General features: G+C 46.8%; 1 protein-coding gene across 1 annotated transcript in view; it reads right to left on the bottom strand.

Annotated features, from left to right (window-relative positions):
• The window catches only part of smg8 (SMG8 nonsense mediated mRNA decay factor), a 4,905-nt gene extending 943 nt beyond the window's left edge, over window positions 1-3,962 (bottom strand). Inside the window, exons 1-5 of the mRNA XM_034550858.1 lie at window positions 3,223-3,962; window positions 1,969-2,875; window positions 1,747-1,892; window positions 240-1,124; window positions 1-147 (exon numbers count right to left, since the gene is read on the bottom strand). The exon at window positions 1-147 is cut by the window's left edge and continues 943 nt beyond it. Coding sequence (XP_034406749.1) covers window positions 1-147; window positions 240-1,124; window positions 1,747-1,892; window positions 1,969-2,875; window positions 3,223-3,840 — 2,703 coding nt within the window. The 5' untranslated portion in view covers window positions 3,841-3,962. The remainder of the gene's footprint in view (window positions 148-239; window positions 1,125-1,746; window positions 1,893-1,968; window positions 2,876-3,222) is intronic.
• Window positions 3,963-15,193: the final 11,231 nt, after the last annotated feature.

Consider the following 15,193-nt stretch of genomic DNA (forward strand, 5'->3'; position numbering starts at 1 on the left):
GGGCTGGTTCTCCTTGGGGGGGTAACAGGGGCCGCGATCCGTCGAGTAGGAATAAGGGAACCGCAGAACCCAAAAGCCGTCAGGCGGCAACACCAGGTCCGTCTGCTCCGGGTGGAACACCGGGCAGGGAGGGGGACCGGGCTGCACCTGGAGACAAGCAAGAAGACTTTCATCACTCACTGACCCCCTGAAGGGGACTCGCGTCTCCAAAGGGGGTCTCGGGGGTGACGCGGGCTCACCTGTGGGTTGAGGGTGACCTCCAGCGGAGCGTCCGGCACCACGATGAAGAGCCGGGTCAGCTGGGCGAAGTGGGCCTTCAGCCCGCGGCCCTGCGAGGGGGACGGGATGTAGAGCGGCATGTCGGTGTTCAGCACCCGGGTGGCCGAGTCTTTGGCGCCCCCCGGACCCAAAACCTTCACGATCTTATCCGGGCCGCAGCTGATGAAGCGCCTCCCCCGGGCGTCCTCGTACTCGAAGCCCACGAAGATGCGGGCCACGTCGTCCCTCCTGCGGCTCCTGCCCAGACCCCCGGTGCTCCCTCGCTTCCCCACCAGGGTCTTGTTGGGGGCCGGCCACGAGGAGGTGCCCCCGTCCAGGGGCTCCGTCAGACCCGCGTCCTCCTCCGACCGAGAGCGGATCACCAAGTCCCACGGCAGCAGGAAGGAGGAGCCGGGGAGGAAGCCCGGCTGCTCCAGACCGGCGTGGCAGTTGTAGGACTTGGCCGGACCCAGTTTGAGCAGAGACCAGCTGGAGAACTTGGGGAGGAGGCCCTTGGGGCAGCCCTTGTGCATCATGCCCGGGAGGTACTCCACCGTGGAGGGCTGCCGGTCCACGAGGCTCGGCCTCTTCTGCTGGACCTGGGTCTCGGTTCCCTCTCCGTCCCCGTAGGGCCCCAGGCTGTCGGTGGACTGGCCCAGACTGAGGGCCAGGCTGAGGCTGGCGTCTGGGGGGGTGTGGCTCTGGGCGGCGCCCGGCTCCTTCAGCCGCTCCGCGTCGCCGGACGCCGAGGCCTCGCTCGGGGGTCCCTGGACCCGGTTACAGGCCGGAGCCGGGTCTGGGGTGCTGGGCTGGAACACGGGGAACTCGATCCGCTCCAGCTTCCCGCAGCATTTCTCCTCCAGCAGCTGATCAGGAGGAAGTAAATGATATTTAATATTTAATTAAATGATATTTAATATTTAATTAAGTAAATGATATTTAATATTTAAATAAATGATATTTAATATTTAATTAAGTAAATGATATTTAATATTTAAATAAATGATATTTAATATTTAAATAAATGATATTTAATATTTAATTAAGTAAATGATATTTAATTAAATGATATTTAATATTTACTTAAGTAAATGATATTTAATATTTAATTAAGTAAATGATATTTAATATTTAATTAAATGATATTTAATATTTAATTAAGTAAATGATATTTAATATTTAATTAAGTAAATGATATTTAATTAAGTAAATGGTATTTAAATAAGTAAGATATCATTATGATTGTTCCTCATGTGTGATGTCAGCTGGAGCTAATTTTAAGTATTTTATTTCACTGTAAATTTAAACATTTTATTTAATAGGAGGACATTAATATTAAATAAAACGTTCCATGCCAAATAAATTAAATGGAGAAAATAAGTGCAATACTTTCCTTTTATTTTGTGGTTAATTAGACGTATAAAGTACCTCAAACCTCAGTAAATGTACTTACATAATATAAATATATTTCGCACGTGGAGCGCTGACCTGGTAGAAGTCGTAGTTGGCGCCCTGAGCGTCAAACGGGTCCTCGCGGGGCGCCTGCTTCCTGCCACAGTTGCAGGAGCTGGTGGAGCGCCCCCTGCTGTTGTGGTTCAGGACGGGCGGGTTGCGGTCCATGTCCGTCTTCTCTCCTGCGGGGGGGAAGTCAGATGTTCACAGATACACACGACCGCCATCACAGAGGTCGCCGGAGGTCGCCCCGCTCACCTGGCTGAGGCAGCAGGTGGAACTTGTGGACGCAGTGCTGGTCCGAGAGGCTGCGCTCCTCGCACAGCTGGTGGCCGTTGCTCCAGAACTTGTAGCAGTCCTCGTGGAGCTGCAGGGCGTAGCGCTGGAAGGCCACGCCCCTGGCGTGCTGGCTGTACACGCGCAGAGCCTGCGCCAGCTGGTTCTTGTGCACCGTGGTGGTGTAGTTGTGGGGCAGGTTGGACTGGTAGGCGCTGTGGGCCAGCGGCAGGGCTTTCTGGCACCGGTTCTCCGAGAACTTGGTGTCGGCGTCGAGGAACCCCTCCAGCACCTTCAGCTGGCCCCGCACCTTGGAGGCCAGCTCCGCCACGTCTTCCTCGGCGTCGCCGACCAGCACCTGGTGGATCCGGGAGGCCACCTGGACCCACTTGGAGTAGGCCGGCAGCTCGAAGTGCGCCGGCTGCGGGTTGCGCCCGACGCTGTCGTCGAAGCCCTTCTTGGTGAGCACCAGCTCCACGTGCTGCCAGAGGAACTCCCCCAGGCTGCAGTCCGCCGGCTGGCCGCCCAGCAGCACGCTGGCGGGGTCTCCGGCGGCGGCGACGGCCTGCCGCGCCGAGCGCCGCATCTGCTGGTAGCGCCGCGGGCCCGTCACCGCGGGGGCGGAGTCCGGCTCGCACGGGGCGCAGTTGGACCGCAGCTGGCTGAGCAGGGCGCCCACGGGGTCCTCGTCCGCCGCCGGGACCACGTACACGAAGGCCTGGTTGGCGGGCACGGTGAACAGGCAGTTGCTGCTCTGGTTGGTGAGGACGCGGCTTTTACGGAAGATGCGGTAGATCTGGTCCTCCAGCGCGTGCTGCAGCCGGCGCCGGGGGGAGTGCTTCTTGGGCTTGTCGGGGTTTCCTCCGGACTCGGAGCTGGTCGGCGAGACCTGCGGGGACCAGAAGACCCACGTTGAACCCTAACCCTAATAAATATAAATATAAATATATATATTGTTGATGGTACTCCTTTCTGTTTCTCCATCTACTGTAGACACACACACACACACACACACTGTTGATGGTACTCCTTTCTGTAGTCTACTGTAGTCACACACACACTTAATGCATCAATGATTAGAATCTAATAATAAAGTCAATATATTACTCTGAAAATAGGTCATTCTGCACAATGAGCATGTTTACTTTTGGTACTTTTGTTATATTTTGATGCCGATACTTGTTTTTGATGCATGACTTATATATATATATATAGATATGTAATGACTGTGAGCACCTTCAGAGAGCCGTTCATCTGGAACACGAAGAGCAGCCTCGGGGGGCACGGCCGGCAGTTGAGCTTCCACTCCTTGGACACCGGGCAGTCCTTGATGGCCGCCCGGATCAGGGGCAGCACCTTCTGCCGCAGGGCGTCCAGGGCCCGGAAGAGCCGGTCGTGGGTCACGTCGAAGGTCTGGTTCGGGTGCACGAGCAGCAGCACGTGGCACACGGAGAACAGGTAGAGCAGGTGGAGGCAGTGCTGCCGGTCCAGGTTCTTCCACGCGTCGTGCGCGTCCGAGTGGCCCGTGCCCGCGCCCAGGGACTCGCAGGCCCGCAGCAGCTGTCGGCTGTCGCACACGGAGGAGAGCAGCAGGTACAGCACGCGGCTCTCCCGGTGGTAGAACGCCTCCACGCGGCTGTCCGCCGAGCCGCCGTCCTCCGGCCCGCAGAACAACGGGAACATGTGCTTGTCCGCCAGGCTGTTGAGCACCGTCTCCTTCTGGGGCCCGAGCTGCGAGCCGCTCTTCCCGAACACCCCCACCACGCACAGCGCGTCGTCCCGGTGGTCCTCGTGGAGCTCCGCCCGCAGCAGAGCCCCCATGCTCACCGGGAGAGCCGCGACGGACTCCTTCATGGTGGAGGGGGGGAATAAAAACAACGACGCACGCGTTTCCGGTGTGGCGACACTAAAGGGGTCCGAGTAGATACAACGTTCGATTCACTGGTTCCTCTGGTGTCGTGAGATGTTACTTTACGGCAGGAAGTTCCCTCTCAGTCCTAAACGCCCCGCCCCCCCCTGCGCAGGAAGACGTTTTATTTTGAAATCGAGGCCTGGAAGTATCCCCGTGTGCATCCGGTCTGACCCACTGGAACCAAAGTCATCCCGATGTAAAACAACAACAACAACAATAACAACAACAATAACGGTGTTCCGGGGTTTGAGGACATATTTTGAATTCTTTGACACTTTCAGTTTAGTCGTGAACTGTAAAAACACATCGCTCTGTTTCTGATGACAAAGAGAAAAGAGCGATTACATATTTATTTAACAATAAAAAAATAAAAATATAATACATATATATGTTATTATTATTATTATTATTAATGTTTTATGTATATATATATATATAAAATAAATAATAATAATAATAACATATATAATATTTATATGACTTTGTGGCTTAAAAATTAAATAAAAAATTCCACCTGCAGACTTACTTAGAATACTTGTGACAATATCTATTTTAGTTTTATTTCTCTTTATTCCCGAGCTACCATATTAAAACGGTGGAGTTATGAACATTAATGCATTATTGCTTTTATGTGACTTTATCTTCATTTCGAGGCACATTTTCATTATGTGGTTCTCTATGGAGCTAAATCCAGGCCAATAGTTTTGTTCGTTTGAAAAAAAGATTTTAACCTGAAAATTCAAGTTTTGGTCTTGAACATTAAAAAATTCAACAATGTATTCGAAATAAAAACAAGTGTATGAAAAGTTGTGTTGGTTTAAATATAATTTAGATTCAGTTATGTTTGTTTTTTTCGAATAAAATATATTTTTTCATTTTTCAGTAGCAGATTTTAAGTTTTCAACTTTGAATCTTTTTTGCAGGTTCAGACTTTTGGCCGGGATGTGGCGTGGGGGCGTGGTTTAAACTACAGGGGCGTGGTCTCATGAGTGACAGCTTAACAAAGAAGGACCTGCCTTCAAGAAAGACATTTAACGTTTTTTGTATAGATACTAAAAACATTAAAATGACGACTGTAAAATAGGGACACGTTACAAAGCATTAACCAGATTTATTGAAATATGTTTTTTGCCAAAGCGGAAATTAAGTATAGTGCTAGTTAGCATTCAATACATCTAAATTTAAACCAACACAACTTTTCATACACTTATTTTTATTTCGAATACATTGTTGAATTTTTCAAACTTTTGAATGTTCAGGTTCAAATCTTTTTTTCAAACGAACACAACTATAACCTGGATTTAGCTCCAGTCTGCAGTGCTCCTCTCTGACCACCAGGTGGAGCCAGAGCCTCGTTCGTGTCCGCACGGCCGATGCCGTTAAATCCTCTTTTCTAGTCCATAATAACTCCATCACGAGCCTCTCGAGCTTTGGGACTTTGGAGGGTTTCAAGGACACATGAGTCACGTGATCTCTTTATTGTTTCTTATCTCAAACCTCAAAGTGGCAGCAACAGGCTTCTGTGTGAGAACCAGAGTCGCCCTCATGGTCCTGATTGTAAGATTTTATCTTTAAGGGGAACGATGCCACGGACCACAATGCATTGGGACAAGCTAACATATGAACTGTGGTAAAAAGATGCAAAAAACACTGAAATGTTAGTGTCACTCAGAGTTATAATGTTAAATGTGCACGAGACACGTGACTTTAAAACGTTGCAGACAAACTCCACAATCAGAAACTATAAACGTTTGTGGTTTTCTTCAGCTTACTAATAATGTTCAGGTTTATGTTCTATACATGTGTTTGTATATTTATGTATTTTTATTTGCTTGTTAGCAGAAAATGTCCCATAAATATCAGACTAATTAATGTATATATAAATATATATATATATATATATAACTATATATATATGTGTATATATATATATATATATATATATATATATATATATATATATATATATATATATATGTGCTTGTGCGTTTCTAAAAAGAGTCGAGTTGCAAACTACAATCTTCGGTTCCCCGTCTGACTTTCCACGAACACGACGTTCGCCAACGAGCTCGACATGTGAAACTGACTTCACACTTTGAGGTCATCTGGAATAACACTTTCTCTCGCACCCCGCCTGTGTTTTTATGGGGTGAAGGCAGGAGAGAGGAGGGCTTCCCCCTCCAGAACATGTGGCCGGGGGAATAACTGGGTTACTGCAGCCGTCCGGCGACTTGGCCTCGACTTGAATGGCTCCATTTAGTTTCTGCTGCTTCCACAGCTGAAGCTTTGGTCCTCCAGTCAGGAGATTCCTGGAGTCACATTAACCCACAAATAAAGTATATACTTAAATACAATGATACCTTAGTGTGAGAATGTGTCTAAACTCTTAAATCTCTGCATTCTCTCTCCTGACCACCAGGGGGCGACTCCTCTGGTTGTATAGAAGTCTATGCTCCATGTGTTAAAGCTGCATTCTCTCTCCTGACCACCAGGGGGCGACTCCTCTGGTTGTATAGAAGTCTATGCTCCATGTGATAAAGCTGCATTCTCTCTCCTGACCACCAGGGGGCGAATCCTCTGGTTGTATAGAAGTCTATGCTTCATGTGTTAAAGCTGCATTCTCTCTACTGACCACCAGGGGGCGACTCCTCTAATTGTATAGAAGTCTATGCTCCATGTGTTAAAGCTGCATTCTCTCTCCTGACCACCAGGGGGCGAATCCTCTGGTTGTATAGAAGTCTATGCTCCATGTGTTAAAGCTGCATTCTCTCTACTGACCACCAGGGGGCGACTCCTCTGGTTGTATAGAAGTCTATGCTCCATGTGTTAAAGCTGCATTCTCTCTCCTGACCACCAGGGGGCGAATCCTCTGGTTGTATAGAAGTCTATGCTTCATGTGTTAAAGCTGCATTCTCTCTACTGACCACCAGGGGGCGACTCCTCTGGTTGTATAGAAGTCTATGCTTCATGTGTTAAAGCTGCATTCTCTCTCCTGACCACCAGGGGGCGACTCCTCTGGTTGTATAGAAGTCTATGCTTCATGTGTTAAAGCTGCATTCTCTCTCCTGACCACCAGGGGGCGACTCCTCTGGTTGTATAGAAGTCTATGCTTCATGTGTTAAAGCTGCATTCTCTCTCCTGACCACCAGGGGGCGACTCCTCTGGTTGTATAGAAGTCTATGCTTCATGTGTTAAAGCGGCATTCTCTCTCCTGACCACCAGGGGGCGACTCCTCTGGTTGTATAGAAGTCTATGCTTCATGTGTTAAAGCTGCATTCTCTCTCCTGACCACCAGGGGGCGACTCCTCTGGTTGTATAGAAGTCTATGCTTCATGTGTTAAAGCTGCATTCTCTCTCCTGACCACCAGGGGGCGACTCCTCTGGTTGTATAGAAGTCTATGCTTCATGTGTTAAAGCTGCATTCTCTCTCCTGACCACCAGGGGGCGACTCCTCTGGTTGTATAGAAGTCTATGCTCCATGTGTTAAAGCTGCATTCTCTCTCCTGACCACCAGGGGGCGACTCCTCTGGTTGTATAGAAGTCTATGCTCCATGTGTTAAAGCTGCATTCTCTCTCCTGACCACCAGGGGGCGACTCCTCTGGTTGTATAGAAGTCTATGCTTCATGTGTTAAAGCTGCATTCTCTCTCCTGACCACCAGGGGGCGGTGAACTGATCTGAGTCTTATTGATTATAAAGTAGTTGCCCTCAACCTACTCACGCACAACATATCACTTCTCACGCTCATCCTGGTTGTTTTGTTTCCACGGCAACCTCTCAACAATCCCTGCCGCCCGATTGGCCCGTGACGTCACGGGTCAGTGTGCACCGATTGGTCAGCAGATACCGGCGGACGCGAGTCTCCTCCAACAACGAGCTCTCCACCAATCAGAACGGGCCGAGCCTCCTGGCCCTCCTCGGGTTCTCCTCCAGCTGGAAGTGAGATAAGCGGGTTCAAGGAGAACGTCCACTGCACGTTGTTATTAATGTGGCGCTGTCGGCTTCTGGGCCGAGCGGTCGATTCCTCCGGGGTCACTGAGACAATGAGCTCTTATCTGCTGGTCGGTGAAGGAGGAGAACTGAAGGGCGCCCAGAGTCATAACTCAGTAGAATGACATCAATAAAAACCCTCACAGGGATTAAACAGAAATATTTCAATGTAGTTGTTCAAAAACACTTTAAATTCAGTTTTAATGCTCCACAGCCAGCGTGAACCTGTTCTTACCCGCCTGGACCAGAAGAATGAAACGGTCGAGTAAGCGTTGGTCAGAACACAAAAGGCCCAGAAGGTTCAGTGTGTGTGAGCCGCTATATATATATATAGTGTTGTTGGGATTCAGGGGGACGAGCCAGTGGATGAATGAGTGAGACGTGATGGAGCTTAAACATCAACACTCATACTCTACACCACAATATATATATATATATATATTTATATATGTACTGTATGTATATATATATATGTATATGTATATAGATATATATATATATATTTACATATACATATATATATATATATACATATGGTACATACTGTACACCCACACTATATATATATATGCACACACACACACACACAGCTAACCACCTGGTAGCTCACCACCTGGTTGCTTGTTTTGGTAGCTAAACTGGTAGCTAATCTCCTATCTCACCTGGTAGCTAATCTGTAGCTCACCTGGTAGCTCACCAGTAGTTCACCTGGTTTCTTGCTTTGGTAGCTCACCTGGTAGCTAACCTCCTATCTCACAACTTGGTAGCTCACCACCTGATAGTGGTAGCTCACCACCTGGTAGCTCACCACCTGGTAGCTTGTTTTGGTAGCTAACCTGGTAGCTCACCACCTGATAGCTCTAGCTCACCACCTGGTATCTCACCACCTGGTAGCTCACCTCCTGGTAGCTCTAGCTCACCACCTGGTATCTCACCACCTGGTATCTCACCTGCTGGTAGCTCTAGCTCACCTCCTGGTAGCTCTAGCTCACCACCTGGTAGCTCACCTCCTGGTAGCTCTAGCTCACCTCCTGGTAGCTCTAGCTCACCACCTGGTATCTCACCACCTGGTATCTCACCACCTGGTAGCTCACCTCCTGGTAGCTCTAGCTCACCACCTGGTAGCTGACCACCTGGTAGCTCTAGCTCACCTCCTGGTAGCTCTAGCTCACCACCTGGTAGCTCTAGCTCACCACCTGGTAGCTCTAGCTCACCACCTGGTAGCTGACCACCTGGTAGCTCTAGCTCACCTCCTGGTAGCTCTAGCTCACCACCTGGTAGCTGACCACCTGGTACGGGCCCTCCAGCAGCAGCCGGGGTTCGAGTCCGACCTGTTGCTCTTCTTCATGTTCAGTAATTGGACCAACGTTCAGTAAATGCATGATCTCTCAGACGGTCTCAGCTTTTTCTTTCTCAGAGCCTAAAGTCCACACGTTTATATTCTCTGCACTGAACCCTCACGTTTATTATTACATATATATCATAATACTTTTCTCAATACCCCAATCAGGGTATATTGAAGGGCTCCGGGCGGTGAACCAGATCAAGAAACACAACAACAATGTGCCGCTGGGTTTAAATGACCTTCATGACTCCGGGAAATGATGCCAGTGAAGTTCTGCACATAAAAGTCCACGTAGAGGATTTGAGTGACTTGTTGTTTCTCGTTGTTGGACATTCGTAGGACAATGAGGAAGTGACCTCTGGTGAGACGGAACCAGTTCGGACACGCCGCTTACATCACCGCTCATCTCGTCTTCTGAGTTGTCTCCAACTGCTCGGATTTGGTTCTCATCTGCTCGCTTTGATGGATAGCGCTTCCTTCGGTTGATTAAACTAATCCAAGAAATCTTGTGCAGATCATCCTCCTTCGTCTACTCTGAATTACAAAGTGCTACGTTTTTACCCATAAACCCTCCTTTGAAGTGAATAAGACTTGAGGGACAGCGAGATTCTTTTCTTCTTCTTCTTCGAGGCTTCAATCAGCTGCAGAGAGTCGAGCATCTGGACCACAGATTCTGCTCCCGTTCACCTACGTTCAGGGTGAAACATCAGCGTAATGCACTCTGCATTGCATATTATCATGTTTACTGCTATAGGAGTTAAATATATTATAAATGGACTAACCTGTTACACTTGTCTTAGCCAAGTTTTGATAAAACTCACGGTTTGACATTTGAAGTCATCTCTCGTCATCATGAACCTCCTTTTGTTCTGATTTCCACTAGAAGCCGTCAGCTTCACCAGAGAAACAAGAGACAACATTGAGTCTGAAGGGTTGTTCCTCCCCAGAGAGCTTTTTCTTGTTGGGGCGGCCTCTGAAATAACTTTAAGATAATAAGGTAACATTAAACCTCTGCTCTGATATTAATCAATATTAATGACACTGTGGGTGGCTGCCAGCTCCTCAGGGCAACGCAGTGATGGTGGGAACATAAAGAATGTTCTTTTCCCTTTACCTCAGAGGACCTGTGACTCTTTACCCAAAGGACGTGGGTTAACTGGACTCTTTACCCAAAGGAAATGGGTTAACTGGACTCTTTACCCAAAGGAAGTGGGTTAACTGGACTCTTTGCCCAAAGGAAATGGGTTAACTGGACTCTTTACCCAAAGGAAGTGGGTTAACTGGACTCTTTACCCAAAGGAAGTGGGTTAACTAGACTCTTTACCCAAAGGAAGTGGGTTAACTGGACTCTTTACCCAAAGGAAGTGGGTTAACTGGACTCTTTACCCAAAGGACATGGGTTAACTGGACTCTTTACCCAAAGGAAATGGGTTAACTGGACTCTTTACCCAAAGGAAGTGGGTTAACTGGACTCTTTACCCAAAGGAAGTGGGTTAACTGGACTCTTTACCCAAAGGAAGTGGGTTAACTGGACTCTTTACCCAAAGGACATGGGTTAACTGGACTCTTTACCCAAAGGAAATGGGTTAACTGGACTCTTTACCCAAAGGAAGTGGGTTAACTGGACTCTTTACCCAAAGGAAGTGGGTTAACTAGACTCTTTACCCAGAGGAAATGGGTTAACTGGACTCTTTACCCAAAGGAAGTGGGTTAACTGGACTCTTTACCCAAAGGACGTGGGTTAACTGGACTCTTTACCCAAAGGAAATGGGTTAACTGGACTCTTTACCCAAAGGAAGTGGGTTAACTGGACTCTTTACCCAAAGGAAGTGGGTTAACTGGACTCTTTACCCAAAGGACATGGGTTAACTGGACTCTTTACCCAAAGGAAATGGGTTAACTGGACTCTTTACCCAAAGGAAGTGGGTTAACTGGACTCTTTACCCAAAGGAAGTGGGTTAACTGGACTCTTTACCCAAAGGAAGTGGGTTAACTGGACTCTTTACCCAAAGGAAGTGGGTTAACTGGACTCTTTACCCAAAGGACATGGGTTAACTGGACTCTTTACCCAAAGGAAATGGGTTAACTGGACTCTTTACCCAAAGGAAGTGGGTTAACTGGACTCTTTACCCAAAGGAAATGGGTTAACTGGACTCTTTACCCAAAGGAAGTGGGTTAACTGGACTCTTTACCCAAAGGACGTGGGTTAACTGGACTCTTTACCCAAAGGAAATGGGTTAACTGGACTCTTTACCCAAAGGAAGTGGGTTAACTGGACTCTTTACCCAAAGGAAGTGGGTTAACTGGACTCTTTACCCAAAGGAAGTGGGTTAACTAGACTCTTTACCCAAAGGAAGTGGGTTAACTGGACTCTTTACCCAAAGGAAGTGGGTTAACTAGACTCTTTACCCAAAGGACATGGGTTAACTGGACTCTTTACCCAAAGGAAGTGGGTTAACTGGACTCTTTACCCAAAGGAAGTGGGTTAACTGGACTCTTTACCCAAAGGAAGTGGGTTAACTAGACTCTTTACCCAAAGGAAGTGGGTTAACTGGACTCTTTACCCAAAGGAAGTGGGTTAACTGGACTCTTTACCCAAAGGAAGTGGGTTAACTAGACTCTTTACCCAAAGGAAGTGGGTTAACTGGACTCTTTACCCAAAGGACATGGGTTAACTGGACTCTTTACCCAAAGGAAGTGGGTTAACTGGACTCTTTACCCAAAGGAAGTGGGTTAACTGGACTCTTTTCCCAAAGGAAGTGGGTCAACTAGACTCTTTACCCAAAGGAAGTGGAAAAGATCGGAAAAGGTTGTAAAATACTTAGTTAGGTTTAGGAAGAGATCGTAAAATACAATAATACGAACGTTGGATGAGAGCCTGAACGCTATAAAAGAGGAAGCATTAACTTTTGCCGATTCTGTTTTCCTTAACAAGACATCACATTGTTTCCTAGTTCAGAGCTTCGTTTCTTACTATATTTTACTAGTAAGTTCACAGAGTTTTCCGTCCGTATATCTCAACTTAATGTGGTGAATCGGAGGAAGACGACGAACATCTTCACACTCGAATGCTCGTTAATCATCTTTTAGAGTCTGAGTGTGGAGATGAGGTCATGTTTGCTGCTGACAAGCTGAAGCAGCATGGCTTCATCTGGGCGGTCTGTAGAAAACACCCACACATCTGTGGGAGGATCGAACATTATGTCATATTAACACAACTATAATTACACAATCCCTATCATTTACACAGGGGTGGATCCCTGTTCACTCTGTGTGTGTGTGTGTGTGTGTGTGTGTGTGTGTGTGAGTGCATGGGTTTGGTGTTCTCGGGGTAAACCAAGCTTTTCATCATGTTTTTGGACTTTGCACAAACGCCTCTGGTGTAAATCCATCCTGTAGAAGTGAAGTTATTAAAACAGATGACGCTTTATCCATTCATTAATACTTTTACTTGATATCTTAAAACACAGAGTCATCATTTCTTTGTGAACACGACATGTCGTCACTTTTAAGTTGTTTAACATCATCATTCATTTGAAACGTGATTATGTTGAGCTGCATGTCTGTTGTTGGAGTTTTAAGGTGGAACTAGAAGTTTAACTCGCTCTTCACCGTCAGAATGATGTGTGATCAGTTTCACTTCTATTTAATACGCGTTTATGTTCCCATAAAAATGACTACGGTGTCATAGACACACATCCGTACCTCAGTCATCATAACTAATCACAGGCTTCTGGCTGCCTTCATGTTCTGACCTGTTAATGAAAGCTGTTCCTATCGGTAGTCTCCATTGTTGTGGACCAAGAGACTCAAAGCCAGAAGCTTCATGAGGTCCAGACCGAGCTGCTGACATAAAAGACTCTTTTCACTCAGTTAAAGACGTCTGGGAAGCAAGAAAAAGACACAAAAGGGAGCGAGAAAGTGAAATAAAGAGGCAGAAAGAAGCGCCGGCTCTCGTTTGTCCTGCAGTGCGACCGCTGTGGACCTTTTCACGCCGTCACCATGGTAACCGCTGAAACACGGAGCGACTTCTCATGAGGGTATTGTTGAGGTTAAAGAAGGTGTGGAGAAGAAAAGTGTGTGAATGTGTGTGTGCTTCAGTTGTGTCTTTAGAAAGAGTGTTAAAAGAAAGTTGTTGTGATTGGTTCAGCTCAATTGGGCTCCAGCTTCCTGTCCCTAAATGTCACAAAATAAGAGCCCGAAAGCGTCTAGTCTGTAATTTTTCTTCTTGTGTGTATTTTATTTCTAATTCCGTATTCGATTTAATTAATTTATATTTGCAATTTCAGTTTCAGAGAGAACGCAATCAAATTATAGAAGCAAAGATCAGAAAACCATTTACAACTTATAAGATTCACGAGGTCCGTCTGATGATTGATTGAAGTCAAATTGGCTTAACGAGCAGAGTGAAACATTTTAAGGAAGAAATGCTGTTCGTTATGTCGTTGGTAGATGAAATCCATCCATTGTTTGGGTCTGTCGTCACTCTCAGTTCCAGTCCCGTCATCCGGAGCCAGCGGACATCTGTTTTCCTTCACTTCTATTTAAAAGACTTACGGAGCAGAAATGTGTTGCATGTGTCGAGTGCTCTTTGGTGGCTGGACGATCGGCGCTTTTGGCCATTCCTTCTCTACATTAGATACAATGTACAATTTATACACATTTAACAACATGAATAAATATTCACTCTAAAATACAACGAGCCGTCTGGATTTGTTTCCAACACCGGTTCTTGTTTCTGCTTTTCAGGGTCTGATCCAATTGAAACTCAAGCGTCACGTTGTCAACACAAAAAGGCAGAAAATACTACACAAATGTGTCGTTACTGTATCGAATAATACAAAATTATGCCGAGTGATGTTGTCACATGTTCCAGATCGTTTTCCATTCAAATCTGTTTGTGAAAAAATAACCACTTCTAAAAAGTGTTTACGATGTTTACTGAGGGAATAAATCAAGAGAGAAGTAGAGTCATTTATATAGACTTCTATACAACCAGAGGAGTCGCCCCCTGCTGGTCAGTAGAGAGAATGCAGCTTTAACACATGAAGCATAGACTTCTATACAACCAGAGGAGTCGCCCCCTGGTGGTCAGGAGAGAGAATGCAGCTTTAACACATGAAGCATAGACTTCAATACAACCAGAGGAGTCGCCCCCTGGTGGTCAGGAGAGAGAATGCAGCTTTATCACATGAAGCATAGACTTCTATACAACCCGAGGAGTCGCCCCCTGGTGGTCAGTAGAGAGAGTGCAGCTTTAACACATGAAGCATAGACTTCTATACAACCCGAGGAGTCGCCCCCTGGTGGTCAGTAGAGAGAGTGCAGCTTTAACACATGAAGCATAGACTTCTATACAACCAGAGGAGTCGCCCCCTGGTGGTCAGGAGAGAGAATGCAGCTTTAACACATGAAGCATAGACTTCTATACAACCAGAGGAGTCGCCCCCTGGTGATCAGGAGAGAGAATGCAGCTTTAACACATGAAGCATAGACTTCTATACAACCAGAGGAGTCGCCCTCTGGTGGTCAGTAGAGAGAATGCAGCTTTAACACATGAAGCATAGACTTCTATACAACCAGAGGAGTCGCCCTCTGGTGGTCATGAGAGAGAATGCAGCTTTAAGACACTGACTTCCCTTTTCAAACCCGGAGGTTGAAGATTGGTTGGATCTAATTGCCTTTTAAACATTCTTAGATACTTATATTTCTTGTGGCTGCCCCGGTTTCTTTCCACCAACCGAATCTTTTGACAGCGCAGCAGCTGTGAGGTCATCCTGTGGGTGTCTCCAGACCACCGGCTGTCTCTTTTTTGATTCCCTGTTTAATGAGAATCAAAGCAAAGCTCAACTCAAAGCTTCCTCCTTCCACGAGGCCAAACACAACTTCCGAAGGATCAAGAGACATAAATCCTCTCAAACAGACCGTGAGGGTTCTGTTTCTACACAATGACGCACCTTC

This window comes from Cyclopterus lumpus, chromosome 14, assembly GCF_009769545.1.
Source record: "Cyclopterus lumpus isolate fCycLum1 chromosome 14, fCycLum1.pri, whole genome shotgun sequence".
Lineage (NCBI taxonomy): Eukaryota > Metazoa > Chordata > Actinopteri > Perciformes > Cyclopteridae > Cyclopterus > Cyclopterus lumpus.